The sequence below is a fragment of the Rhinopithecus roxellana genome, chromosome 20, assembly GCF_007565055.1.
Source record: "Rhinopithecus roxellana isolate Shanxi Qingling chromosome 20, ASM756505v1, whole genome shotgun sequence".
In the NCBI taxonomy this organism is placed as follows: domain Eukaryota; kingdom Metazoa; phylum Chordata; class Mammalia; order Primates; family Cercopithecidae; genus Rhinopithecus; species Rhinopithecus roxellana.
In genome coordinates this window covers 1092067-1115793 of record NC_044568.1, presented here as the reverse complement: position 1 = coordinate 1115793, position 23727 = coordinate 1092067, and the positions used below count along the sequence as shown (strand labels likewise).

The 23727-nt window shown below is 41.9% G+C and overlaps 1 protein-coding gene across 1 annotated transcript in view; it reads right to left on the bottom strand.

Annotated features, from left to right (window-relative positions):
• CACNG3 (calcium voltage-gated channel auxiliary subunit gamma 3) overlaps nt 1–11493 on the bottom strand; it is an 89809-nt gene extending 78316 nt beyond the window's left edge. The window contains exon 1 of the mRNA XM_010367876.2: nt 10012–11493. Coding sequence (XP_010366178.1) covers nt 10012–10222 — 211 coding nt within the window. The 5' untranslated portion in view covers nt 10223–11493. The remainder of the gene's footprint in view (nt 1–10011) is intronic.
• Between the last annotated feature and the right edge of the window lie 12234 nt (nt 11494–23727).

The following is a 23727-nucleotide window of genomic DNA, read 5'->3' as shown; positions in this document are numbered from 1 at the left end:
GGCAGACTTGCCCTGGAAGTGAGCCACCTCATGCAAATCCAGGAGGTAAGCTACAGGTGGGGTTCCTGCCTTGCAGAGAGCTCCCTTAGGCTGGAGGGCTTTTCGTAGTAGACATTGTCGTTCATCTGCACCGTTTTGGAAAAAGCTTCAGCAGACCCACAAAACAGTAGTCAAATCCTGAATTCTCCTTCTCCTCCTTTATCTCTGCTTTTCCAGAATCTTACTGGCTCATGTGTTCTTTGTCCATAATTGTTAGTGCTACTTAGGGTATCATTTTCCCTCTTTGTCTTCCTTGTGTTTCTCTGGCATTTCTTGTGTACAGCCATACCTTTGATTACCATCTGTGTTTGGATGACCCTAGGTGTCACCCTCAGTTTCACTTCTGTTCTAAGCTCTCTCTTTGTGATTTGTTACATTTTGGAGTATGAGACTCTTTCATAGAAGTGCCCATTCATGTATCTTTCATGAAGTTTCATAAGCATACTGAACCTCATCCATGGACCTAATGGCACAGTATTTGTACCTAGACTCCCAACACCAGCTGCCTGTTGTGGGTCACCCACTGAGTAACCATGTCTTACGGAGTCTACTATCAAACTTATCTATAGTGTTCCTTTCTTTTTATTGTCAGTAGAAACACTGGCTCCCAAGGCTTTCTTCTTTTGTCAGCCCTAGCAGATACTGTTCCCTGTGTACCTGGACAGGGGCTGCATTTTCCCGGACACCATGAGAGAAGGGAAAAATCAGAATTATGTGAGAGTTCTCTGGGGAAGAAAGAATATCTGATCACATGAAGGGTCTGTGATAAAGGCAGATGGTGCGAGAAAAAAGAAAAGCAATTCAAAACTCTTGGAAAAACAAATAATCCTTCTAGAAATAGAATGTTATTATAGATTCCTACATGTCTCTGCAGTGAGATATAGCAGGGTTTGGCAAACTTTACTTTTTCTGGAAAAGGCAAGATAGTAAATATTTCAGGCTTTGCAGGCCAAGCAGCAAAACTGAGGATGTTATATAGAAATACAAATGACAAAAAAGAAAACAAGTTTCTATAAATTTTTTATTGACAACATTTAGGATTATGGGTTCTGGAATTTGCATTTTATGTCTTTTTTATTTGTCACAAAATATTGCATATTACTTAGGTTTTCAACCATTTTAAAATGTACAAAATATTTTTAGCTATGGGCAGTCCAGAAGCAGGCAATGGGCTGAAGTTGGCCTAGTCGTAGTTTGTCAAGCCCTGAGACATAGCTACACATCATTAGATATATAGATATATATATATATATATATAGATATATATATATAGTCACTACTGAGTGAGCTAAAAGCTTTCTTTCTTTTCTTTCTTTCTTTCGAGTTTGGGGGCTGCGGGTTTTTTAGAGTGAAGCGGAGGCCTTCACTCCTGAAGGTCCAACCTCTTCGGACTCCCTTCCCTCCATCCTTGCTACTTTCGCCTCAGCTTTCTTTCTGTCTTTCTTCAAAACTCGACTCCCGATCTCTCTCGCCTCTTTAGCTATCTTGCTTCTTTCTTTCTTCTTTCTTTCTTTCTTTCTTTCTTTCTTTCTTTCTTTCTTTCTTTCTTTCTCTCTCTTCTTTCTTTCTCTCTCTCTCTCTTTCTCTCTCTCTCTTTCTTTCTCTCTCTCTCTCTCTCTCTCTCTCTTTCTTTCTTTCTTTCTTTCTTTCTTTCTTTCTTTCTTTCTTTCTTTCTTTCTTTCTTTCTTTCTTTCTTTCTTTCTTTCTTTCTTTCACAGAGTCTCACTCTATCACCAGGCTGGAGTGTAGTGGCATGATCTCCTGGGCTCTAGTGATCCTCCCACTTCAGCTTCCTGAGTAGCTGAGATTACAAGAGCATGCCAGCATACCTGGATAACTTTTTTGTATTTTTTGTAGAGATGGGGGTCTCACTATATTGCCCACACTGGTCTCAAACTTTGGGGCTCAAGTGATCCACCCTCCTTGGCCTCTCAAAGTTCGGGGATTACAGATGTGATCCACCATGCCCTGCAGAGTTTTCAACTATTAAAATTTCTGAGACAAAGCATGATGACATTATTTATGTTTATTGATGGGTCTCAATTTAGTGGGATATAAACATGCACCAATTTTAGTTTGGTTTTCAACTGTGTTATATCAAATCCTTCATTTCCTTAATATCAGTTTAGGCAGATTTCATAACTTCCCAGTCACTTTTGGTTATTAAAACTTCCAGTTTGTCTAACATTTCAAATTGCATGTTGAATTCAAATCACTAGCCCTGCTCCTTCCTCCTTTAGATTCTAGCACCTTCTGTATGTATGTTTCTGCAGAGAGCAGGAAGAAAGAAAAGGCCAACATGCCACTTCGCTTAGACGGGCAAGGCTGTAAACCTTTCTTGTTTGCTGCCACTGCTTCTCTGGCTGACATCAATGGCCAGGCACTCTGTGTAGCAGGGATCTGCATGCTGACTGTCTTGCAGAGTCACATGCATTGGTTATTGGAGGGTCCTATGGTACCTTCCCACTGCAACTTCCTTTCCTGGTGTGGAATCTCTGACTCTGGTCTAGTCTTTTCCATCCTGCCTGACTCCTTCCACTGAAAACATACAGCCCCATGTTTCTGAGACTGTAGTTGACCCATACAGTACCCTGAGAACAATTATTATAGACCCTCCTCGCTCTGAATAGACTCAGTTCTGAACCAAGGTGCGTGGTTTGGTGAGCGGAGCGTGGGCTACCTCAGCCCCTACTCTACCCCTCAGCCAGGCAGCCTCGTATAGGGCAACATCTTCACAAACATTATGCAGCCAGGTTAGGGTTTTCTTGGTTAATGGGCTGCTCTCTCAGGTGAGATATGAACACAATGGCAGCAGCTCAGCTACCCACTGCCAGATCCAGTCCACACACAGAGCTTCACCATTCCAAACAGGCTGCTCCACTCCCATGCCTCCTCTTAGCTCTGTGTTTCCTCCAAGTCCCTTGCTATGTGGGCACATGAGCAGCCATGCTGCTTAAGCAAGTGTCCAATCCAGCGCCCAATCATTATGAATGATTCTTCTTGGAGCCACGGGTACCTCACTCAGGAACTAAAAGTATTGGGAGGAAGGAGAGAACTTGTATAAGAAAGCTAACTTATTGTTTGTCTTAGCAAATGGATCTTGTGTAGAAATGCATAAATCAAGAACTAATGATCAACATGTTATTTAGAGGTAAGAAGGAATGAAGGAAACACAAGAACTAAAACAGAAACAGTTGATGGCACTTGCTACTTTCTTTTCACAGGTAAGTAAATTAATGCTCAGAGGGTAGGCAACTTTCATGGTCTCACAATCAGTAAACAACAGGATCTACATAAGCCCCCAGGTCCGCCTGCTCCAAAAGCCCCTGCTATATCCCATATTCTCTGTGGTCTTTTATTAATTTAGTAAAGACCTATTTGTTCCTATGTTGAAAAAGTGTGCTGTGGCAGGGTTATAAGATGGGAGAAAATTAAAACAACCTGTGGTTTTCTACACTTCTGTTTAAGCTCAGAAACATTGTTTTCATTGCGCGATGCCTCCATATGTCAAAGAAATTTTAAATTATTAAAAACATAATTCTCCTAAAATACATAGTGAGCTCATGTCAAGTTTTGTTCAGTTCAGCAATGAGGAAGCCAGCAGAATGACAAAACTAGTTCAAAGGGGATGTTCTATTTTTTTCAGTGAAAAAAATTTTGAAATAAGATCACTAAATTAATATAAAACTGATTAATATTCAGGAGAGGAGAGAATAAATCCACAACATTTGGGGTTATCTCCTCTAATGAATGAAAATCACATGCACATCTACTGAACAAAAAATTACGTGCATTTTCTCAGTTTTCTACAAGTAAATATCTAACTATGTAGCAACCAGGCCTGAATCTATACTAAAAGCTAAGTCAATCAAAGTTGCATTTCCCCAGAGGGTCGGATGAACCTTTGGGTAAGCTTGTTTCACTGTGCTCTATGTGAACATTAAAAGAACACAGTCATCTTTTTGCCTAATTTCTTGTTTTATATTTTTCTTGACACACACTAGTTATCCATACAAATAACCTATGCTGGTCACCCAACCTTGGAATGAAGGTCACTTGCCTTTATTCTAATCCAGAAGATAAAATTTCAGAGAATGAAACAACTGAAAGTATTTTCAAGGCATCTACTTCCTAAGGTAGGTGGAATCCCACAGTCAGGTAGAAGACTGGATTTAAGGAAGAAAGAAGAGGGGTGAGTTTCTTTTCAACAATGATGATAAGACTAGGAATGAGATCTAAAATATTTAACAACCAATGGGACACAAGACCAGACAATCAGAATGAATAGTTTTGTAGGGCCAGAGCAAGGTCACAACGACATCTGTGGGGCCAGGTCTCCACCCTTCACCTAATGGATCTGAGAGGCCCCAGTAAGGCCTAGGGTGGGTGCAGTGGTGGTGGGGAGTTCGTGGAAGACTTGGGCCAGATGTTGTTTATCAAGACATAGGAAAGTATTTTAACATTTTAACAACCAGTATGGCACTATGGACACATTGTGCCATGACTATTAGTCATGTTCATACTCCGACCTCTACCACCTGCCCAATCCTGACTCAACCCTCAAACACAGTCAGGGTCACTCACACCCATCCTGCCTTAAGACGCCAGCCCACTTCTCTCTTCCATCTGGCTTTCAGGCTTTAGTGGCAAGGAGGAAGAATACAGAAAAAGGAACTGGGAGAAGGTCAGGAGTAGGGAAGAGAGTTAAGAGAACTCCAGCACATTCTGAACTCATGTCTAAGGGAGGATGCAGCATTAAATCTAGGACTGCAGGTGCAGAAGTGATGACTGGGTACTGTTTCTAAGTTTTAGGGGTAGAGCAGTGCCCCAACAGACAAGAATCCCTGTCCTTACAGATTCTATATTCTACTTGGGGGAAGACAGGAGATACGAAAAGTATGAACTAACATGTACAAAAGCACCTAGCACAGGGCTTGGCACACAGAGAATACTTAATAAATGTTATGTCTCTTCCTCACCTCTATCCTCAACCACATCTTTGCAGCTTCCCTGAAGGTTTCCAAACACATAAATAAAGCTGGAACCCCATCTGGCTGAAAAAGTCAACCATCTGGAGATTTGGAAATAAGGGAGAACTTCTAATGACTGGCTAATTTTTTCCCCCAGTTTTCCAGCCAGATGTTTGATGTCATCCTGGTCCATCTGTAGCAGAAGTATCAGTTATTGTACCTCTTCGTAATAACTTTAAGTTCCCTGTTTTAAAATCCTAAATAAGTAGTCTTTCTTTTCTTAGTATTTTTTTAATGAATTGAGAAAGTGATTATTGACTAATAACATTCAGGAATAAAATATAAAAACATCAGAAATTTATATTAAAAGTGTCATTTAGGTAATTTACAAGGCTGAAAACTGGCAGCCCAGGGGCCAAATTCAGCTACAAGGTAAATTTGGTTTGGCTAGTATCGTATTCTTAGGAAGTTGAAAGAGTTGCCTGCATTTTAAAAATCAAAAGATTTTACATCTGGCTTTTCCTTACTTGGAATATTGGGCCACACTTGGTGTCCATTTCTCCAAGGTAAACGTCAACTCAAGCCAAGTAGTAGTCATCCTTCAGATGGGGCTTGTGCTTTCCAGTTTGCCACAGTCCTCACCACTCCCTATTGCCCCACACTGAGACCAAGTTTCAGTAACCATACATCTTCTCAAATCTACTGTTACCCACTCCAAACCTGCTTAGAATTGAGCTAAGAGGATTGGGAAATGCTTGTTTCATACTTTACATTAGCTGCCTCAACTACGCAAACATTTGGATTTGTTACTCCCTAATCTTATCTGAAGTTCTCATTTTAGAATTGGGTAAACTAAGGTCCAAAGAGGGAAAATAACATTCACAATTCACATAACTGTTAGTGATGGAAATGGGATGAACACTTAGGGTTCCTCACTACTAGTCTGGTGGTCTTTCTGCTATCTGAATACATCGCTTTGATTGTCTCCAGGACTTCACAAGGTTTTCCTAATGAGGGAGTCACATATTGAACATGTTCTCATTCAAATTCACAGGTCACTATTGAAAACATGCACAGGTTAGGGCTCTACTTTGTGAATGCCTCCCGTGCTTTCCAGATAATGAGTCAGGTGTTCGTGTTGGTTTCCCAGTGTGGGTGTCTCTACACAGGTCAATTGTCTCTCCATGCAAAGCGTGTCCTTTGCTGCCTCTGAGTTTGTGTGTGTCTGGTGGCTCCTGCGTCCCTGCCGATGCTGCACAGGCACACTGAGTGTTCTGAAATCTGAAACTTCTGAATGGAAAAACCCATGTGCCTGGGCATTTTCACAGGTTAGTGTTTGTACCAGTAGCAGGCTACCCACCAAAGCATGAATTAATGTTTTCTAGCAAATACTCAGAAAGGCAGCATGACTAAGGTTAAGTATTGCCTGCTGAGTTTAGGTGTGTGACCTTGGGCAAGTTATGTAAATTCCCCAGGGCTCAGTTTCCTCATCTGTAAAATGAGGGTAATAATAGTATCTGCACCACTGAGCTTCTTTGAAGAAGAAAGAGTTAATTTTTCAAAATTCTTAGAACAGTGTGAGCACATATTAAGTGCTAAACGTAACGAATATTCTGGTAGGGTAGCTTATCTTTTCTTAGGTTTTTTTTTTTTTTGAGGGTTGAAAAAGTGATTATTGACTACTAAAGAGTAATTCAGGAGTCAAATATAAAAATATCAGAAATTTGGATGAAAAATGCCATTTAGGTAATTTACAAGGCTCAAAACTGACAGCCCATGGGCCAAATTCAGTTACAAAGTAAACTTGGTTTGGCTGATCATGTCAGTCAAGGAGGAGAAGGATATAACCTACCTACAGAAATGAAAACTGGAAACATCCAGTTATAAACATCCTTATAACAGGTAGTCATCCTCAGGCCCAGTGCAAATATCAATACTTGTTGGCTTTAACATCATAATTGTTTGAAGCACCTTTAGAAAACTCAGATTTTCATGGTATACCTCAGACCTATGGAAGCACGGAATCTAGTTATGGAGCCCCTGATAATCTAATTTTTTTAAAGTTCCTCATGAGAATCTGATGACCAGCCAAGTTGGGAAACAATTGATGTAGTTTGCTTATACTTGAATATCTTTGGTGTTGGAAGACCTATCACCTCCCAAAGCTTCCCATTCCACATTGGATAGTTATTTATATTGAGGTAAAACCTATTTTCCTCTAGCTCATATTTCTATCTTTTTGAGGCCACACAGAACATTTCAAATCTCTCTTTCATATGACAGCCCTTCCGATATTTGCAGACAGCTGTCATGTTCTCCTTGGCGTTCTCTTCTTTTGGATAAAATAATCACATTGTCTCATGGCTCTTTAAAAAAGTACAGAAGAACAAACTTTTAAAATTTGATCTCTAAGAAAATGGAGCTACAAAAACCTCCCAGTTTTCCCTTGACACTTAAAGCACCAGAAAATGAGGATGTTGAGGCTCAGGGGTAGGTAAGAAATACTGAATGGGAAAGGACTGTCCATCTTCATTCTACCAGAGGACGGAAATGCCTGGAATGGATGCTACCAACTGCATGTGTCTTCCCATGCAGAAATCAGAGGCTTCTGCAAATTCCTCAAACACTTGATGTGTTTAGTACATTGCAACAAATCTTGTCTTCAAATTTCAACCGGGACCCATCTAGGTGTTAATTACATGAGTGCAGCCATAGCTAATATTTTATTATGACCCACTGTGATTTGTGCATCTTACTGTATTTAATACTTCAAAAAAGTGAACAACAACAACAAAAGTCAGGCCAAGTTGTATGGGGACTGCAACACAGTTTCTTGATAGAATTCACCTGCCCAAGGATATGTCTTCAATTCATCCAATTTCTTCTTGATTCAGTTTCTCACTTCTCCCACTAAGCCTACAGAATGCCTGGGTGGGGTTTTAATTCCTTGTACAAACTGTGGGTGTAGGACATGATGTTGGAAAAAAGAGAAACCATCAGTTGAGAAATTCTTAGCAAGGGTTCAGAAATTTTAGGTCCTACCTCTGCTCTTATAGATTTATATTTTTTCATAGATCATAAGGAGCAAAGTCAAACTTCATTTTTAATTGTGCATTCTCAGGTTTGATTCCCAGAGGCAGAAGAATTGGAAATGGCTAAAGCACAGTACACATATGTGCCATTTTTGGCTTGGAGGAACCTTAGCACTTTTATGCCATCTCTAGAACCGTGTAGATATTGCAACATCCACCAAATCAGTTTTACAAAAGATAATTCAATTCCTTATAGTCGATATAAGAAAGGGAAAATACGGAATTTCCCTGAGGTAAATGACTTCACCATACACAATCACAAATGCTCACAAATATCTGACTTTTGTCATTGTTTAGGAAATAATTATCTAGAATTTCTGTCAGTGCATTGAATACAGTATAAGCTTTAGATAATGTTAATTCAAGACCACCTAATCCAAACGTATCATTTCCCAGATGAATAAACTGAGAGTTGGAGAGGGTAAATGTCTTAGCCAAGGTCACAGCGATACCTTGCAGCATTACCCAGGTCTTCTAACTTCACATGATCCTTGCTGCATTAAAGGTGGCCCTTTCCTACATGGGCTTCCCACCAGTTGCAAATTTGTTTTAGAAACAGAATCAATTGTAGTAGTGGTACAGTCAGGAGAGCAGTTGTTCAAAGTGTCAGGACATGGGAAGAAGGCCAGATAATGATGCAATATTACACTGGCAAGTGATGTCATAGCATGATTTCCTAAGCGATTTACATAAATGCAAGTTCTCAAGAAGCCCTGACAAATGCCAGCCAGTGGAAATGCAGTGTGAAGAACCAATGGCAAGCAGGGGAGGGGACCATACAGGAAACCCAGACTTCCTTGCCCACGACGGTGACAAGCTTCACAGATTTCTCAGAAGCCTAAGAAAACCCCTACCGCCCCTCTAATCCAGTGACTTCCCTCAGGCATGTAGGCTCCAAAGAGCTTTGATTTTCTTCCTTATCTTTCTATTTACTCCCAATGATATCCAAGCATTGCCTACTGGTGCTGAGAGTGACTTCTGGTGTGGCGAAAGCGAGTTTAATAGTGTGGTAGGCTACAAAAGTGCTTTACATTTTTAAATTGTTCTGTCTTCCTCATTATAATTTAGAACTACTCTCCTAATTTTTAGAACTAGAAGTGATGAACTGCTATTCTTGGAGAATCAGTCTTTTGTAAATGTCATGGAAATACCTTGTTTTGAGTTTGGGAATGATTTAGGAATGAAGACAGGTGGATACAAAATACCAAGACTTCAGTTTTGTTGTGATGCAAACTAATAAAACATGTATCAATAAGGATTTTTTTTCTTAAAATGTGTGCATAGGGTGTGGGTGGGAGTAGGGGTTTACATATGTTACCCTGTTACTGATTGGCAGTGGAAGTTCATGACAATATCTAGTTACAGCAAACTCAGGAGAAACTGATAAGTCTATGTTGAGAAATAAGGAAATAGCTCAGAATGTGCCAGACCAGGTCAGGATCTCTCTCTCTCTCTCTCTCTCTCTCTCTCTCTCTCTCTCTCTCTGTCTTTCCCTCTCCCTCTCTCTCTCTCCTCACTTCCTTCCTCTTGTCCCTTCTCCTCCCTTCCCTCCCCCTCCCTTCAAAATCCAATTTAAGCAGAGTTAAAGACCCCATCTCAAGCCAGAGATCCAAGCAATTGACAATATGCCTAGGGATTTTGGATTTGAAGACTTTTCTAAACTGCAGAAGCTGCCTAGAGTGTGACAAAATCTCATCTTATGAAGCTTATACTAAAAACAATCAACAAGACCCAACCCCTTTAGCCCACATGGCGTCAGTCTTGCTGTTAACAGAGTCTGGGCACCTGCACATTCTCAGCAATAATTTGAACTACTCTTCTCTCCTCATTACCACTCCCATCTCCTCCAAACACCCACCAAAATATCAAAACTGGATTATTCAGAGCCACTGAGAGGAAATTGTAAATACCTTCTAGGCAGCACGTCCTCCACAGCCCCGAATGGGTCATTACTTCTTCATTCTTCCTGCTGGTTTCATTATCACTTGTAGATTTAGTCCTGCACACACCTCTGGAATATAACCAGTAGTCCGTGCCCACTGCAATGGTCATTAAACTAAAAGCTGCAAAGGCTCCCACAGTGGTGATCAACATCTGGATACCTCTGTCACACATCCTCATAATTCTTCATGGTACTCTGGACGGCTGGGGGTTGGAGGGGGAGAGTCAGTGCCGGAGGGGAAAATCACTCTGCAGCCGGGTAACCTAGCACAGGCTCTTCCAAAAATTCAGGTCTCCTTTTGTCAGCATCCACAGGGACTTTGGGAAAGCTGGGATTTCCTGTCTGGAGCTCTCTCCAGTTCCCTGGGTCGCCTATGGCCCTCGGAAGGGTGCAGGCTCCTGGGGGTTGGTCCGCATCACTGCTGCCTTCTGAGGGTCCCTGGGTTCCTTTCATTCCTCAGGAGCTTGGTAAAGACGAGGGTCCGTGCAGGGCATGGCTCCGGATCCTGGAGCTGCCAGCTCGGTTTGAGATGCGCCTGGCTTCTCACAGCCCCGGGAGACTCAAGGCAAAGAAACCCAGAGAGGTCTCTGTGTGAGTGTGTGTGTGTGCGTGCGTGCGTGTGTGTGCGAGCGCGTGTGCTGGGGGTGAGGGCGGATGGCAAAAAATAGCACTGCTGGGAGGCGAGCCGCTGAGAAGAGTGTTCACTGCTTCCACAGCCTCGCAGGAAAGCTCTCCGCCTGCTCCCGACACCCCCGCTCAAACTGGAGAAAAGACAGAGTCCTGGGGCGGGGGCCGGCTGGTTTCCCCGGGGGCGCCAAGGTCCGTGGTGCTGAAGGGACAGCTCCCCGCCTGTTGCCCCGCCTCCGCCGTCCTAACGCCTAGGCTTTAAGGTCCGTGATGCTGAAGGGACAGCTCCCTCCTGCAGCTGCACACCGCCGCCTGAGCTAGAAACCCGAGGTGCTAAGGGTCTTTCTTCCCTCACCCGCCCTCCCCCGGGTCAATCAGTCGGCTCGGCCCTGCCCAGTCAAGCCCACTCTCAGCCCAAAGTTTCGGGAGACGAGGACACCAGCGAGCCGGCTCCTGATCGCTGCAGCACGACCCGGTTCCTCCGCTCTGGGAAGCGTTAAGGAAAGGGGAAGGGGAGCGAAGCCCGTAGCGCACTCTGGCGCTCTCTCAGCACCCACCCAACGCGGCATTCTTCAATCCTCCCTCCCACCCCATGAGCCAGGCAAGTTTGCCTTTTGCTGCGGGCACCACTGGAGCCCACTGGGGAAAAAGAAGACCCGTAAGACCGACTCTTCTTAAAGGCACCAGCAGCTCTGGGGACGACTCTATGGCTCACTTACGCGGGCAAAAAGTGTTGTCACTATCACATCTGTGTAGAGTCTATCTCAATTTGGTTCCCCAGCAAACAAACCAATATGTCTACCCTCGTTTCTCTGGAGCTCTGGTTTACACCGGAGACAACCTGCTCAGATCAGACCCGGAACTGTTCATATATATATGATCATGTATTCCTAAAAGATGGAAGGAGCTAAAAGTATATAGACTCTGTAATGCACATATTAGGGACCCTGGGCAAAAGACTATAAGATTTTGGTCTTTGAATACGCCTTTTATACATTTTTAACACATCTACATTGAAGGGAGTGATGGATTCATGGTGGGAGAGTCACTGAAAATGTCAGATTTTGTTCAAAGGTCTCTGAGATATTCATTTGTTAACATTGTTATCTAAGTCACACCATGAAGCAGGTGAAGTTAGGTCTGCTTTGCTTGTTAGTCCAAAGTGCAAATGGCATTGCACACCTGAAAGCTCTCTTCCTTGGAAATAGCCAGTATTGCAAAGGTCCAGCATTTAACCAGCTTTTTATTACTATGTATTCTGGCATATGCACGGGCACACACCTAGTTGACTAGAAACAGCCCACAGAAATGCCCTTATTATTATTTTTTTTTCTCATGGCATACTGGGACTGATATCCAGAGGTCAGGAATTTAGAAATGAGGCTGCTTGGGTTGTTTCCACAGTTCCTGAGATATGTCCACAACCAGCTGTCATGTTTGAATGTTATTTAGCTGGACAGTAATATAACAGGAGGTAATCGCAGACACACATACTCCCCTGGTGCCATCTCTGGCTGCCTGGGAGCTTCTATTCAAGTGACTGAGTAGCAGCAATATATTGAAGGGTTCGCAAATGCAGCTCACAACTTCTTGGTGACTTTGCTACTCTTATTTTGATGTTAAGATTGAAGACTTTATTCTTGATGTTAGATAAATACGCATGTGCATGAGGAAGTTTGAATATATAGCTGTGGAATGATTGTGTTTGATTGCTCACCTGTGCTGTATTCAGTTTAGTTATAAATTCTGAATGCCTGTGAATTTGTCATAGAAGTAAAACAAGTATGTAAATGTATGTTTGTACCTGCAGGCAGTGTTAGGACCATGTGAACATATTTGCTGCAAATGCATGGCATTTTTGCTATGCATAGGTATGTATAGGTAAAGTATAGATTTGAATACGTAGGTGTGTATACCTACGTGCATTTAGTTGCATATGCATGTGTAGTGGTTCACAAACACTGATTTATGGACAGGAGGTAGAAATACTGACAGCTTGCCACATAATCCACAATGGAATGGATAAACTTGGGGCCAGGACTACAGCTGTACTCCAGAAGAATGACAGAAGATAGTAGGGAGAGGATATACAAGGGCTCCTACAAGTTACTTAGTGTCATTTTCTTTCCTGAAATGAAAATTTGCATCTTAAAAAATATCCTGCCTTGATTATTGTTACCTTTTTTTTTTTTTTTTTTTTTTTTAAGGGAAAGCCATATGTAACATGGAGGTGAGGTTGGTATTTCTTGGGAGGGGTTAATTCAGTTAGCAAAAATTTCCCTCCCCACTCTCAGAAAGTTAAATAAGATGAAATAATTAATAATGATCAAGGCAGTCATTTCAGGATCTGTTTGATTCTTCTCTTGCTCTGACAGAAGTGAGAAAGGTCTTCTTTCGAAGAAGGACCATGTTGATGAAAGATGAGTGAGCTTCGGGCTAAGGGACCGTATGCCCCAATCACTCCATTTACCAGACCCACAGTGGAACAACAGCATCTTCATCTCGACTCACTTAGCTCTACAACAGAAGCCCAGACAGGCAGAGTATGGTGCCCAGGGGCCTAGCAGAAGGATAGTTGGGGGAAAAGGATTAGGAGCTCAGGTAGATGAAGGTAACAATTATGCACCCAGTTTTGCTGAATAAGAGAAAGGGATACATGTGATAAAACTGGAGCTTTGTCCGGAGCCTCTGACGGGGTGAGGCAGGCTCATTCTTTGGGATTGTTGTCCAGGGCCAACCTGATCACTGTGGGAAGTCCCGAACCTGCATGTGGAGCAAGTCAGAACAACTGAACGGAGTGGGAGTGTGGAGGCAGGGAGGCCGCAGTTAGTTCCCTACCACGCCTCCCAACTTACTAGGGGGTGACCTCATCCTTTCATTCAATTGAATGTGTAGGTGTGCGGACCTGGGTGCGTAAATACTGCTTGTAAGGCTAGCGATCGTTCCTCATTTTCACCACTAGAGGGCTCTTTCAACAGATCAACGAGGGACCCAAGAGATTCAGAGCTCTCTCCAGGGCGAGTTGGAGCTAGACTCCTGTTTGCTAATAGCCCTCTCTGATCCCACGTATCTGGCAGAAGACTAGGAGACATTCAGACATCTTGCAACTGATGTCTGATTCTCTTATTGAGACTTTTGTTTTCTTCCACTGGGCTGTCAGCTAGTGAAGTAGTTGGTGAAGTAGTTGGCACAGTGTATGTATTTATGCTTTTCCCTGTCCATCTTCTCATACATCTGGAGGGGTCAGTGACCCCCGTAAGAATGGTTGTGTCATTTAGGAAGGAGTACTGACAGCTGCTTCAATTCAGCAAATGCTTCTCGAGTGCCTACTATGTGCAAGGCATTCCACTATGTGCTCAGCACCTTGGAGAATACAAAGATACGATTCTCATCCTCCGGGGAGCAGATTATGCAGTTGGGAATATTTTATTAGTGAATTCACTTTGATTGTAAATGGCAAAACCTTACCAGAGCTAGCTTAAGAAAATGAAGAATTTGGTACAAGAATATGACGATGTTTCAAAGAACCATAGGGCAGAGGTTCAATCAGGCCTCGGCAGGGAGCAGGAACCAGCAAAAAAAAAAAAAAAAAAAAAAAAAGCCATCAGGAGTCTTGACAGTCACTTCATTTTGCATCTCTGCCTCTTTTCATATTTTTAGTTGAAAAATTGTTTTGCTTCATCTATTCTTTGATCCTCAAAATAGAAGCTAGATTTTGAGTTCTTATGTCATCTCTATTTAAGAAACCCACCCAGACTAAACTGGGAAGTTTTAGTCCTAATTCAAAATTTCCGGGAGAGACAACCTGATCAGCCTAGCTTATGTTGCTTGCCACTTCCTGGTCCATGCAGCTGTGGCCAAGTTTTCAGGGTCATGTAGTATAAACGTTGCCATCAGGATCAGCACCTGTGAGTTGTGGGAGGCTAGTTCTTAGAAAAGGGGGAAATTCTGTGATACCTCAGAAGACTTCACTGTGAAAAGCCCATGTGATCTACTTGTAGCACCACTCCAGTGATGTCCATGGGATCAGCAGTAAAATGTGACCACAAAGGAGAAGACAACATGGCAGGATATGGGGCTCAGAAGGTACTGGACCCCAACTAAGCTGGGTGTCAGTGGTACCAAACCAGCTTTACCTTTTATCGGAAGAGAATGGAGCATCATCAGAAGAGAAAAAGTCTTCAGAGTTAAGGGCACCCACATGTGTGTAAGTCAAGGAAATGATGAAAACCAGGCACACATGGACTAAACAGTGTCATCCCCGCCATCTTGAATTCTCTCAATGTTCACACATAGCCTTGTTATGAGTTTTCTACTTTTAGATTCAACCTATAGAAAAAAGCATTAAAAACCAAATATGCTTACAAAGCATTCACACATCATTATTTCAACTTCAGTCTTGTTAACCTTCTTTCAGTATCTGAAACCCTCTATGCTCTCTTTGAACCCAATTACATGAAATTATGTTTCTACTCTCCAGACAGTGATAGAAATTGGAGGTAGAAGGAGGGAAGGAATGGTAGGATGTAACATCCTAATATTATTATGCAAAGAGAATAGCCAAAATATACTGTCTAGAGTTGATAAAAGGAGATCTAGAGTATCTTGTATGTCATTGAAAATTAAAGATAACCAATACAAAAAATAAAAATACTCTAATCTATATTTGGAGAAGAGAAGAAGAGACATTGGGGTAAAATGAACTAAACTAAAATAAAATGAGTAATAAGAATGAACAGGGTGGGACCAGAACAGTTGTTTTTTACTATAGCCACTTCTATCCTATCTGATTTTAAAAATCTTGTACATGTATATTTTGATGAAAGTTTAAAGTTAATTCAAAAATAAATAAAAACAATAAGCAGTGTGCCAGCTGTCCATCTCCAACTACCTCCTGTTTAATTGATACAGAAATGCCAGGTGTTTCCTGTGACTCACCCATTGATTTCCTGTGCTGAGAATGCTCTTCCCTGAATATACTTTATATGTAAGAAACATTTATTTTAAAATAATTTTGAATTTACATACAACTTGCTGCCCAGATATTGTCATGGTTCAATCCCTCACTTCATTCATACCTCAGCTCAAATGTCACCTTCTTAGAGAATTCTTTAACTGCTCCATCTAAAAATAACACCCCATACTTCTCTCTATACTCTCACTCTGCTTTATTTTTCTTCATAGCATTTATCAATATCTGACATTATACTGTGTATATGTATATATACGTTTTTGTGCTTATTGTCCTCTTCCCAACTAAAGCCAAAGAAATCCATGAGAACAGGTGCTTTGTCTTGTTCAAATCTAAATTATCAGACCCTAGAATAGTGCTCAGGATACAGTAGGCATTTAATTAGTATTTGTTTAATCAACTAATTGCATAAGTAATTATTAAGATTTACACCTGTGACAGGCACTGATGAGTAAATAACAAGCAGGAAAGACATTGCTCTTGATCACCTGAAACTCTCAGTCTCATGAAGACGACAGAGACAATTGGATGAATAAGAGCAATTGCAGGCCGGTGCAACGGCTCACGCTTGTAATCTCAGCACTTTGGTAGGCTGAGGTGGGAGGATCACTTAAGGCCAGGAGTTTGAGACCAGCCTGGGCAACATAGACCTTGTCTCTCCAAAAAAATTAAAGTTAGCCAGGCATGGTAGTGGACACTTATAATCCAAGCTACTCAGGAGACTGAGGCAAGAGAGTCCTTTGAGCCTGGGAGTTCAAGACTGCAGTGAGCCATGATGGTGCCACTGCACTCTAGCCTGTGTGATAGAGTGAGACCCTGTCTCAAAGAAGAAGAAGAGGAGGAGGAGGAGGTAGAAGAGGAGGAGGAGGTGGAGGAGGAGGAGGAGGAGGAGGACGAGGACGAGGAGGAGGGGAAGGAAGAAGAAGAAGGAGAAGAAGAAGAAGGAGGAGGAGGAGGAGAGAAAGAAAGAAGGGAGAAGAAGAAGAAGAAGGAGGAGGAGGAGGAGGACGAGGAGGAGGAGAAGGAAGAAGAAGAAGAAGGAGAAGAAGAAGGAGGAGGAGTAGTTGTTTCACTACTCTTTGTTGTTACACTACTCTTCAGATTCTCTTTACTGGGTTGGTGCATTTATACCCCTCTAGCCCTGACCTTTCTAACCCAGAGCTGCCCCCTCCTGGGACAACTGGGTCTCAGCTGATGAGAGCTGCCTCTCCCAAGGAATTAGAGCCCTTCTTCCTGCAGTCAGACATGAAGGTGTAAAAGGCTGGCTTCTTGCCAGAGGCAGGGACAACTCTGAGATACAATTTATGCTCCAGGGTCCTCTGATGATCAGGCCAAGGCTACCACATCCTTGTTGGGCTTCATCTCCATCCTCTTTGGTTGCCAAACCATAGTGTGCATTAGAATCGCTTAGAAGGCTTGTTGAATGAGACATTATTGGGCTCCACCCTCAAACTTTCCAAGGTGGATGATGCTTGAAGATGTTCATTTTCAGCAAGTTCTCAAGGGGTGTTAATGCTGCTCTTTAGGAAGCCACAACTGGAGAATCACTGTCTTTTCTTATGTTTGTTCCCATACTCCCTTGGGGTTTTTGCTAAAGATTACTTTCTCAATAAGTCTTTTGCATCCAAATATCTGCCTTAGGCTCTGCTTCTAGGGAATGCTACCTAAGACAACAAGGAGAGATAGTAAGGAACTACATTCCCAAACAATTCCCAAGCTTGATACATGGCAACCTGAGACTATTAAATCCCTAAACAGCTAAACTTCTAAAAGATCCTTGAGCCCAACAGGAAGCCTGTCCTTTCCAATTCCACCTCAGATGAATCCAGGGAGAGAGATGGACAGAGAAGAACCTTCCAGGGGACAGAGAGTAGGGTGATGAAAAGTAATGAATAAGGAAGTTTCTCTCTGAAAAGGGAACAGATTTGCTAGCCAGGGAAGTCTTCCATTCATAGGAAAGAGAAATATTGTTATTCCTGCTCAGCTGATCATTTCTATACATGTGTGACTGCTGTGTATACTTTAGTCTCGGCTTTTAAAAGTTTTTTATTATTATTGTTATTATGTGGCTCCTTCTGCACTATTGAATGATGGATGTGCTGGAAGCAAGTAAATTGTCTTTTATTTTAGACCAAGAGAGGATACACCCAAACCTGCTGAAGAGGGCTGCAAGCTGCCCAGAAATCTTACCTTTTACATGGATGAGACTTTGGAGGTGGTGTCCTTTGGGTGAAGGTAAATGTATTCTATGTATAGAACAACATTTGCTGGCTAATTATCAGAGAAATGCAAATTAAAACCACAATGGGATATCATCTTTTTCCAGTTAGAATGGCTATCATTAAAAAGTAAAAAAAATAAAAAATAAAAAATAACAGATGTTGGTGAGGATGCAGAGGAAAGGAAATGCTTACATACTGTTGGTGGGAATGTAAATTAGTACAGCCTCTATGGAAAACAGTATAAAAATTTCTCGGCTGGGCGTAGTGGCTCATGCCTCTAATCCCAGCACTTTGGGAGGCCGAGGCGGGTGGATCACTTGAGGTCAGTAGTTCAAGACCAGCCTGGTCAATGTGGTGAAGCCCCATCTCTACTAAAAATACAAAAATTAGCCAGGTGTGATGGCATGTGCCATAGTTCTGGCTACTTGGGCGGCTGAGGCTGGAGAATCACTTGAACCCAGGAGGCGGAGAGGTTGCAGTGAGCTGAGATTGTGCCAGTGCACCCCAGCCTGGATGACAGAGCAAGACTCTGTCTCAAAAAAAAAAAAAAAAAAAAAAAAAAAAAAAGAAAAGAAAAGAAAAAAGATTTCTTAAAGAGCTAAAAATAAGACTACTATTCTACTGTTCAATCAGCAGTCTCATTACTGGGTATATACCCAAAGGGAAATAAATAATTATATCAAAAAGATACCCGCACTTGTATGTTTTTTGCAGCATTATTCACAATACAAAAATATGAAGTGAACCAAAGTGTCCATCAATGGAGGACTGGATAAAGAAAATGTGATATGTGTGCATGTGTGTGTGTGTGTGTGCATATATATGTGTGTATATATACACATATATACACATATGTATATATATGCATATATATGCCAGAGAATACTATGCATCCACAAAAAAGAATGAAATTATGTCTTTTGCAGCAATATGGATAAAATTGGAGGTCATCACCCTCACTAAAATAACTCAGAAACAGAAAGCCTAATGCCACATGTTCTCACTTGTAAGTGGGAGTTAAACAATGGGTACACATGGACAAACAAATTAGAAAAAATAGACATTGGAGACTCCAAAAGGATGAGAGGGTAGGATTGGGGTGAGGGCTAAAAAATTGCCTATTGGGTACAATATTTACTATTTGGGTGATGGGTACACTACTGTTTGGGTGATGGGCACACTATTTTGCCACTATTCAATATATGCATGAAAGAAAACTGCATTTGTACCCTCTAAATATATATATTTTTAAAGAATGATATTTGCTGGCAAAAAAAAACATGGATTGTTACAGAATCTTCTAGTTGCTTACCCAGTAGGCTTTCCTTATTTCTTCTTACATAAGACTCCAATTGTGACTGGGGACACTCTCCCTAGCTGAAATAAAGGTACATTGTTCAGTTTTCCTTACAGAGAGGGATGGTTTTGTCATAAAATTCTGACTGATACAATGTAATCAAAAGTTGCAGTGTAGATAATGGCTAAAACATGAGAACATCCCAAGTCTTCATCAACAGACAAATAGATAAACATAATGTGGTATACACATACAGTGGAATATTATTCAGCCATAAAAAGGAGTGAAGTTCAGATACATGTCACAACATGGATGAATCTTAAGGACATTGTGCTAAGCAAAATAAGCCCAATGCAAAAGTACAAATATGGCATGATTCCATTTATATGAGGTACGTAGAACAGGCAAATGCATAGAGACAGACAGTAGATTAGAGCTTATCAGGGGCTAAGAGGAGACAGGAACGAGGAGTTATTGCTTAATAGTTACAGATTTTTGTTAGATATATGAAACAATTTTAGAAATAAAAGTGATGATTGCACAACCTTGTGAATGTGATTAATGGCACTGAATTTTATGCTTACAAATGTTTACAATGGCAAATATTATATATATTTTACCAAAATTTAAGAAAGGGAAAACAAAAGTTGTTCTGTGGGTTTTCTGTCAAATCTCCTCCCAGCAGGTTTTTGGACAGACTTTGCTAGCACATAGGTGACACCTTTTGCTCTTGGCTTTCTTCCTACCTGGAACGAGGACTTAATGCTGGAGTCAGATCAGCCATGTTGTTACATAAGGTAACAAGCACATGTTTAGTATACCTGAAAATAAAACAGAAGAAGCCTGATCCAGGTATGGTGGCTCACGGCTGTAATGCCAACTATTCAGGAGGCTGAGGTGGGAGGCTCACTTGAGCCCAGGAATACAAGGCCATCCTGAGCAACATGGCAAGATCCCCTCTCATCTCTAAAAGTTCTTTTTTTTTTTTTTTTTTGCCAGGTGTGCTGGAGTATGTCTGTAATCCAGATTACTTGGGAGGCCAAGATGGGAAAAACACTTGAGCCCTGGACATGGAGGCTGCAGTGAGCTATGATCCCATATCACTGCACTCCAGCCTGGGCAACAGAGATACACTGATAGAAGCTGGAGTCCCTGATAGCATTATGGAGCTACCAATCCAGGCCAAAAGTTTTTATCTCCACAATTCTTATTACGTGATGAAAACAGACTCTTTAACCTATTTCACCCCTTTTCAAGTTTAGCAGATGAGCACAATTCCTAATTTATTCTGGCAAGGAGATGTGAAATTAGAGAGGTGGTCTGTTGGTCATAAGCTTCTAGTCACAGTTGACAGAAATCCAACTTAAAGTGTATAAGACCAACAGAAGTAATCAATTAATATGTGTAACTTAAAAGTCTAAAAGTAAATATTTATAGCTTCTGGGATCCATCTCTCTCCATCTCAGCCTTCCTCCCTTTGCACTGAGCCGGCTGTCTTCTCAAACACCAAGAGCTCCTGGCTTGCATCTTACCAGCTGAGCAATCCTAGGAGAAAGAGGACATCTCTCCACCAACAGTTACAGTAAATGTCTTGGGTCTGCTTTCTCATCGACTCATTTAGTTCATACCCACCCAAACCAATAATAATGGACACAAAATGGAATTCGCCAATTTTTAGGTTTGGGCTACCTTTCCAATCTTTGGGCATATAGGAAGGAAAGCCAGCCTTATTTTAATCCATGTGGACTTACAGTAGCGTGAAGGATGATGTTTTAGAGAAAATCGAGGTTGCTGTTACCAGAAAAAGGTTGAAGAAATGGTAGGAAGTAAAGAATAATAGATATTCACTGTGAACTACAGATATACAGATTCCAGATTATTCAGGGACTTTTAGCCATGTTAGATCATTCAACAAATATCTATTAAGATCTACTTATTTGCTAAGCACTGCTTTAGGTTCTAAGGGGACAGCAGTGAGCAAGACAGATAGATTCCCTGCCTTGAAAGAGCTTATATTTTAGGTGAGGGAGATAGCCAGTAAACATGAAACCAACCAACCAAGCAAACAAACAAACAAAAAAATGCAGGCAGTGAAAAATGCTGCAAAAAATAAACATAAGCAATGTGGTACAATATGACCAATCTTGGCAGTAGAAGGACTGCTTTAGGTAGCATGGTCAATGGGGCATTCTGGGGAGGTGGTTTTTGAGTTAAGAAAAGTCAGTAGTGGAGGAGGAGTCAGTTCTAAGAGGATCTAGAAAAAGGTATCACCAGCGAAAGGATCATGAATGCAGCTTGTTGAAAAACAGAAAGAGTCATGAGGTAGACAAATGGTAAACAAGAGAAAAAGCGGTAGATAACCAGGTTAGGGAAGCGGACTGTGGCCAGATTATACAGACCTAGTTGGCCAGGCTAAATGAAGTTTGGGTGTTAATTCTTTTGCAGGGTGAAGCCATTGCACAATTTTAAGCAGGGAGTTAACATGATCTCATTTATAGTTCAGAGATTTCACTCTAGCCACGGAGTGGATAATGGATGGCACAAGCAAGAGTAAAGGCTTGGAGATGAATTAGGAGGCGGTGGCATTAACTCAGGCAAGTGATATTGTACTGATGTCTTGGATATTAAGGAATATGACTGTTTCCTGAAAACTATGGAGAACATTGAGAGATTTTAAGCAGGGAGTGATGTGGTCAAATTTGGGGTTTTTTTGTTTTGTTCTTTTTTTTAGTGGTACATCAGTGCCTTGGCCATGCTCCATAGGACAAGAAATTGTAGCAGAGACCCAGAAGATGGCAAGGAAATAGTAGTTCTCTTTGGCTCCAAGCTTCCTAGGGCTTTGCTCTTCTTCTTACCACCTAGATTGAGGTATGGGGTGGGCAAGTTGTGAAACTGGCCATTTCCCCAAGACCTGACTTTAGAAAGCAGACTCAGGATAAAGACCCCTCAAATTGTGTCTTGGACAAACTTCGCCAGAAGAACCAGGAGAAAGAAGCTTTGTTCATCTCTAATCCAGAACAAGTTTTAGGAGAGAAACTTGAATCCGTGGAAGCGTCAAACACTGCACTTTGGCGCGTGGCAGAGAAAACGGGATGTGGGGCTAGGGAAGCTTGGGTCAGAGTCCTAATTGCATCATCTGTTGTGTGACCTTGAGAAATGTAATCTTTCAGTGTCACTTTTTCCTCATAAATAAAATATGGATAGTAATAGAAGCTATCTCTTTGGTCAATGAAACTTCCTTCTTGTATAATGAGGATTACATATGATAATACACATAAGAGCTTAACACAGTGCCTGGCACGTATTAAGTGTTCAATAAATGTCAGCTGCAGCTATAAATGGAAGTATGATGCCAAAGAAGCTGGCTCTTAATGAGATTTGCTTTAATCTGCCACCTTGAGAATAACAAATGGCTATTACGTGGTTAATCAGTTTCCTTGAGGCTTATGCAAGAGGAAAACAAAATGATCCAAGAGGCGGTTAGGGATTCAAATGCTGTCTTTATTGAGAGATGAGATAAATACCTCAAATAGACAACTAAGAAGCTTAAAACCACTTTGGAAACCTTCCTAAAATCAAGTGAAATAGAATGTAGTTTGGGGCTCTTTCTATTGGCTTGGAACGTCGGCTAAAGCCTCAAAGGTGAAAACAATAAGTATGAAATATTCCCACATCCAGAGCCAAAGAGCTGCCAAATGACTCCCAAGCCTTTACCAAGAGATGGCCAAGTGGGTCCTGTGATCCTCACTCTGATGACTCCCATCTCAACGATCTAGCCTGAAGGCTGGAGTTCAATGAGGTGGGAGAAATGACTGTGGGAGGAAGGTGCTTTGGATTTTTCTTATTCCATCCCCATGAGAGAAAGGGGAGTAGCTCTTGCCCACCAAGCCAAGTAAGAAGAGGTCAAATCAGCTTATTGGGGAGATTAGGGGAGACTGACATCCTACTCCCTGACGCTTGCTGAGCTGTGGAGACTCTAGGTTGGTACCTAGAAGAGAGCAGTGGGTTCCAGCAGAACATCGTGTGGGACTACTGGGGAGAAATTGGCAAGTGTTGTCTGGTGTTTGGGGCACACATGAACACCGGAACATAGAGGCTGGTGCCTGGATTCTACCTGGAGAACTATGACAGCAAGGGGTTTGTTGGAACCACCTTCCACTGCAGAGCAGGAAGAGAGAGCATCATAAAGCCGCTTCCACTTCCAGGATTTGGTGTAGCCGAGATGTGCTGAGTACCAAGTAGATGCTGAGAAAGTAACTGAGCTCAAGCTCTCTTCATGGGACCATGTCCACGAAAGAACACCATATGGATGTCAGAGAGCAGCAGCCAAAATAGAACCATAGGCTGGGCATGGTGGCTCACACCTGTAATCCCAACACTTTGGGAGGCCAAGGCGGGCAGATCACTTGGGGCTGGAAGTTCGAGACCATTCTGGCCAATATGGGAAAGCCCATCTCTACTAAAACTACAAAAAACTTAGCTGGCCATGGTGGCGCATGCCTGTAATCTCAGCTACTAGGGAGTCTGATGCAGGAGAATCGCTTAAACTCGGGAGGTGGAGGTTGC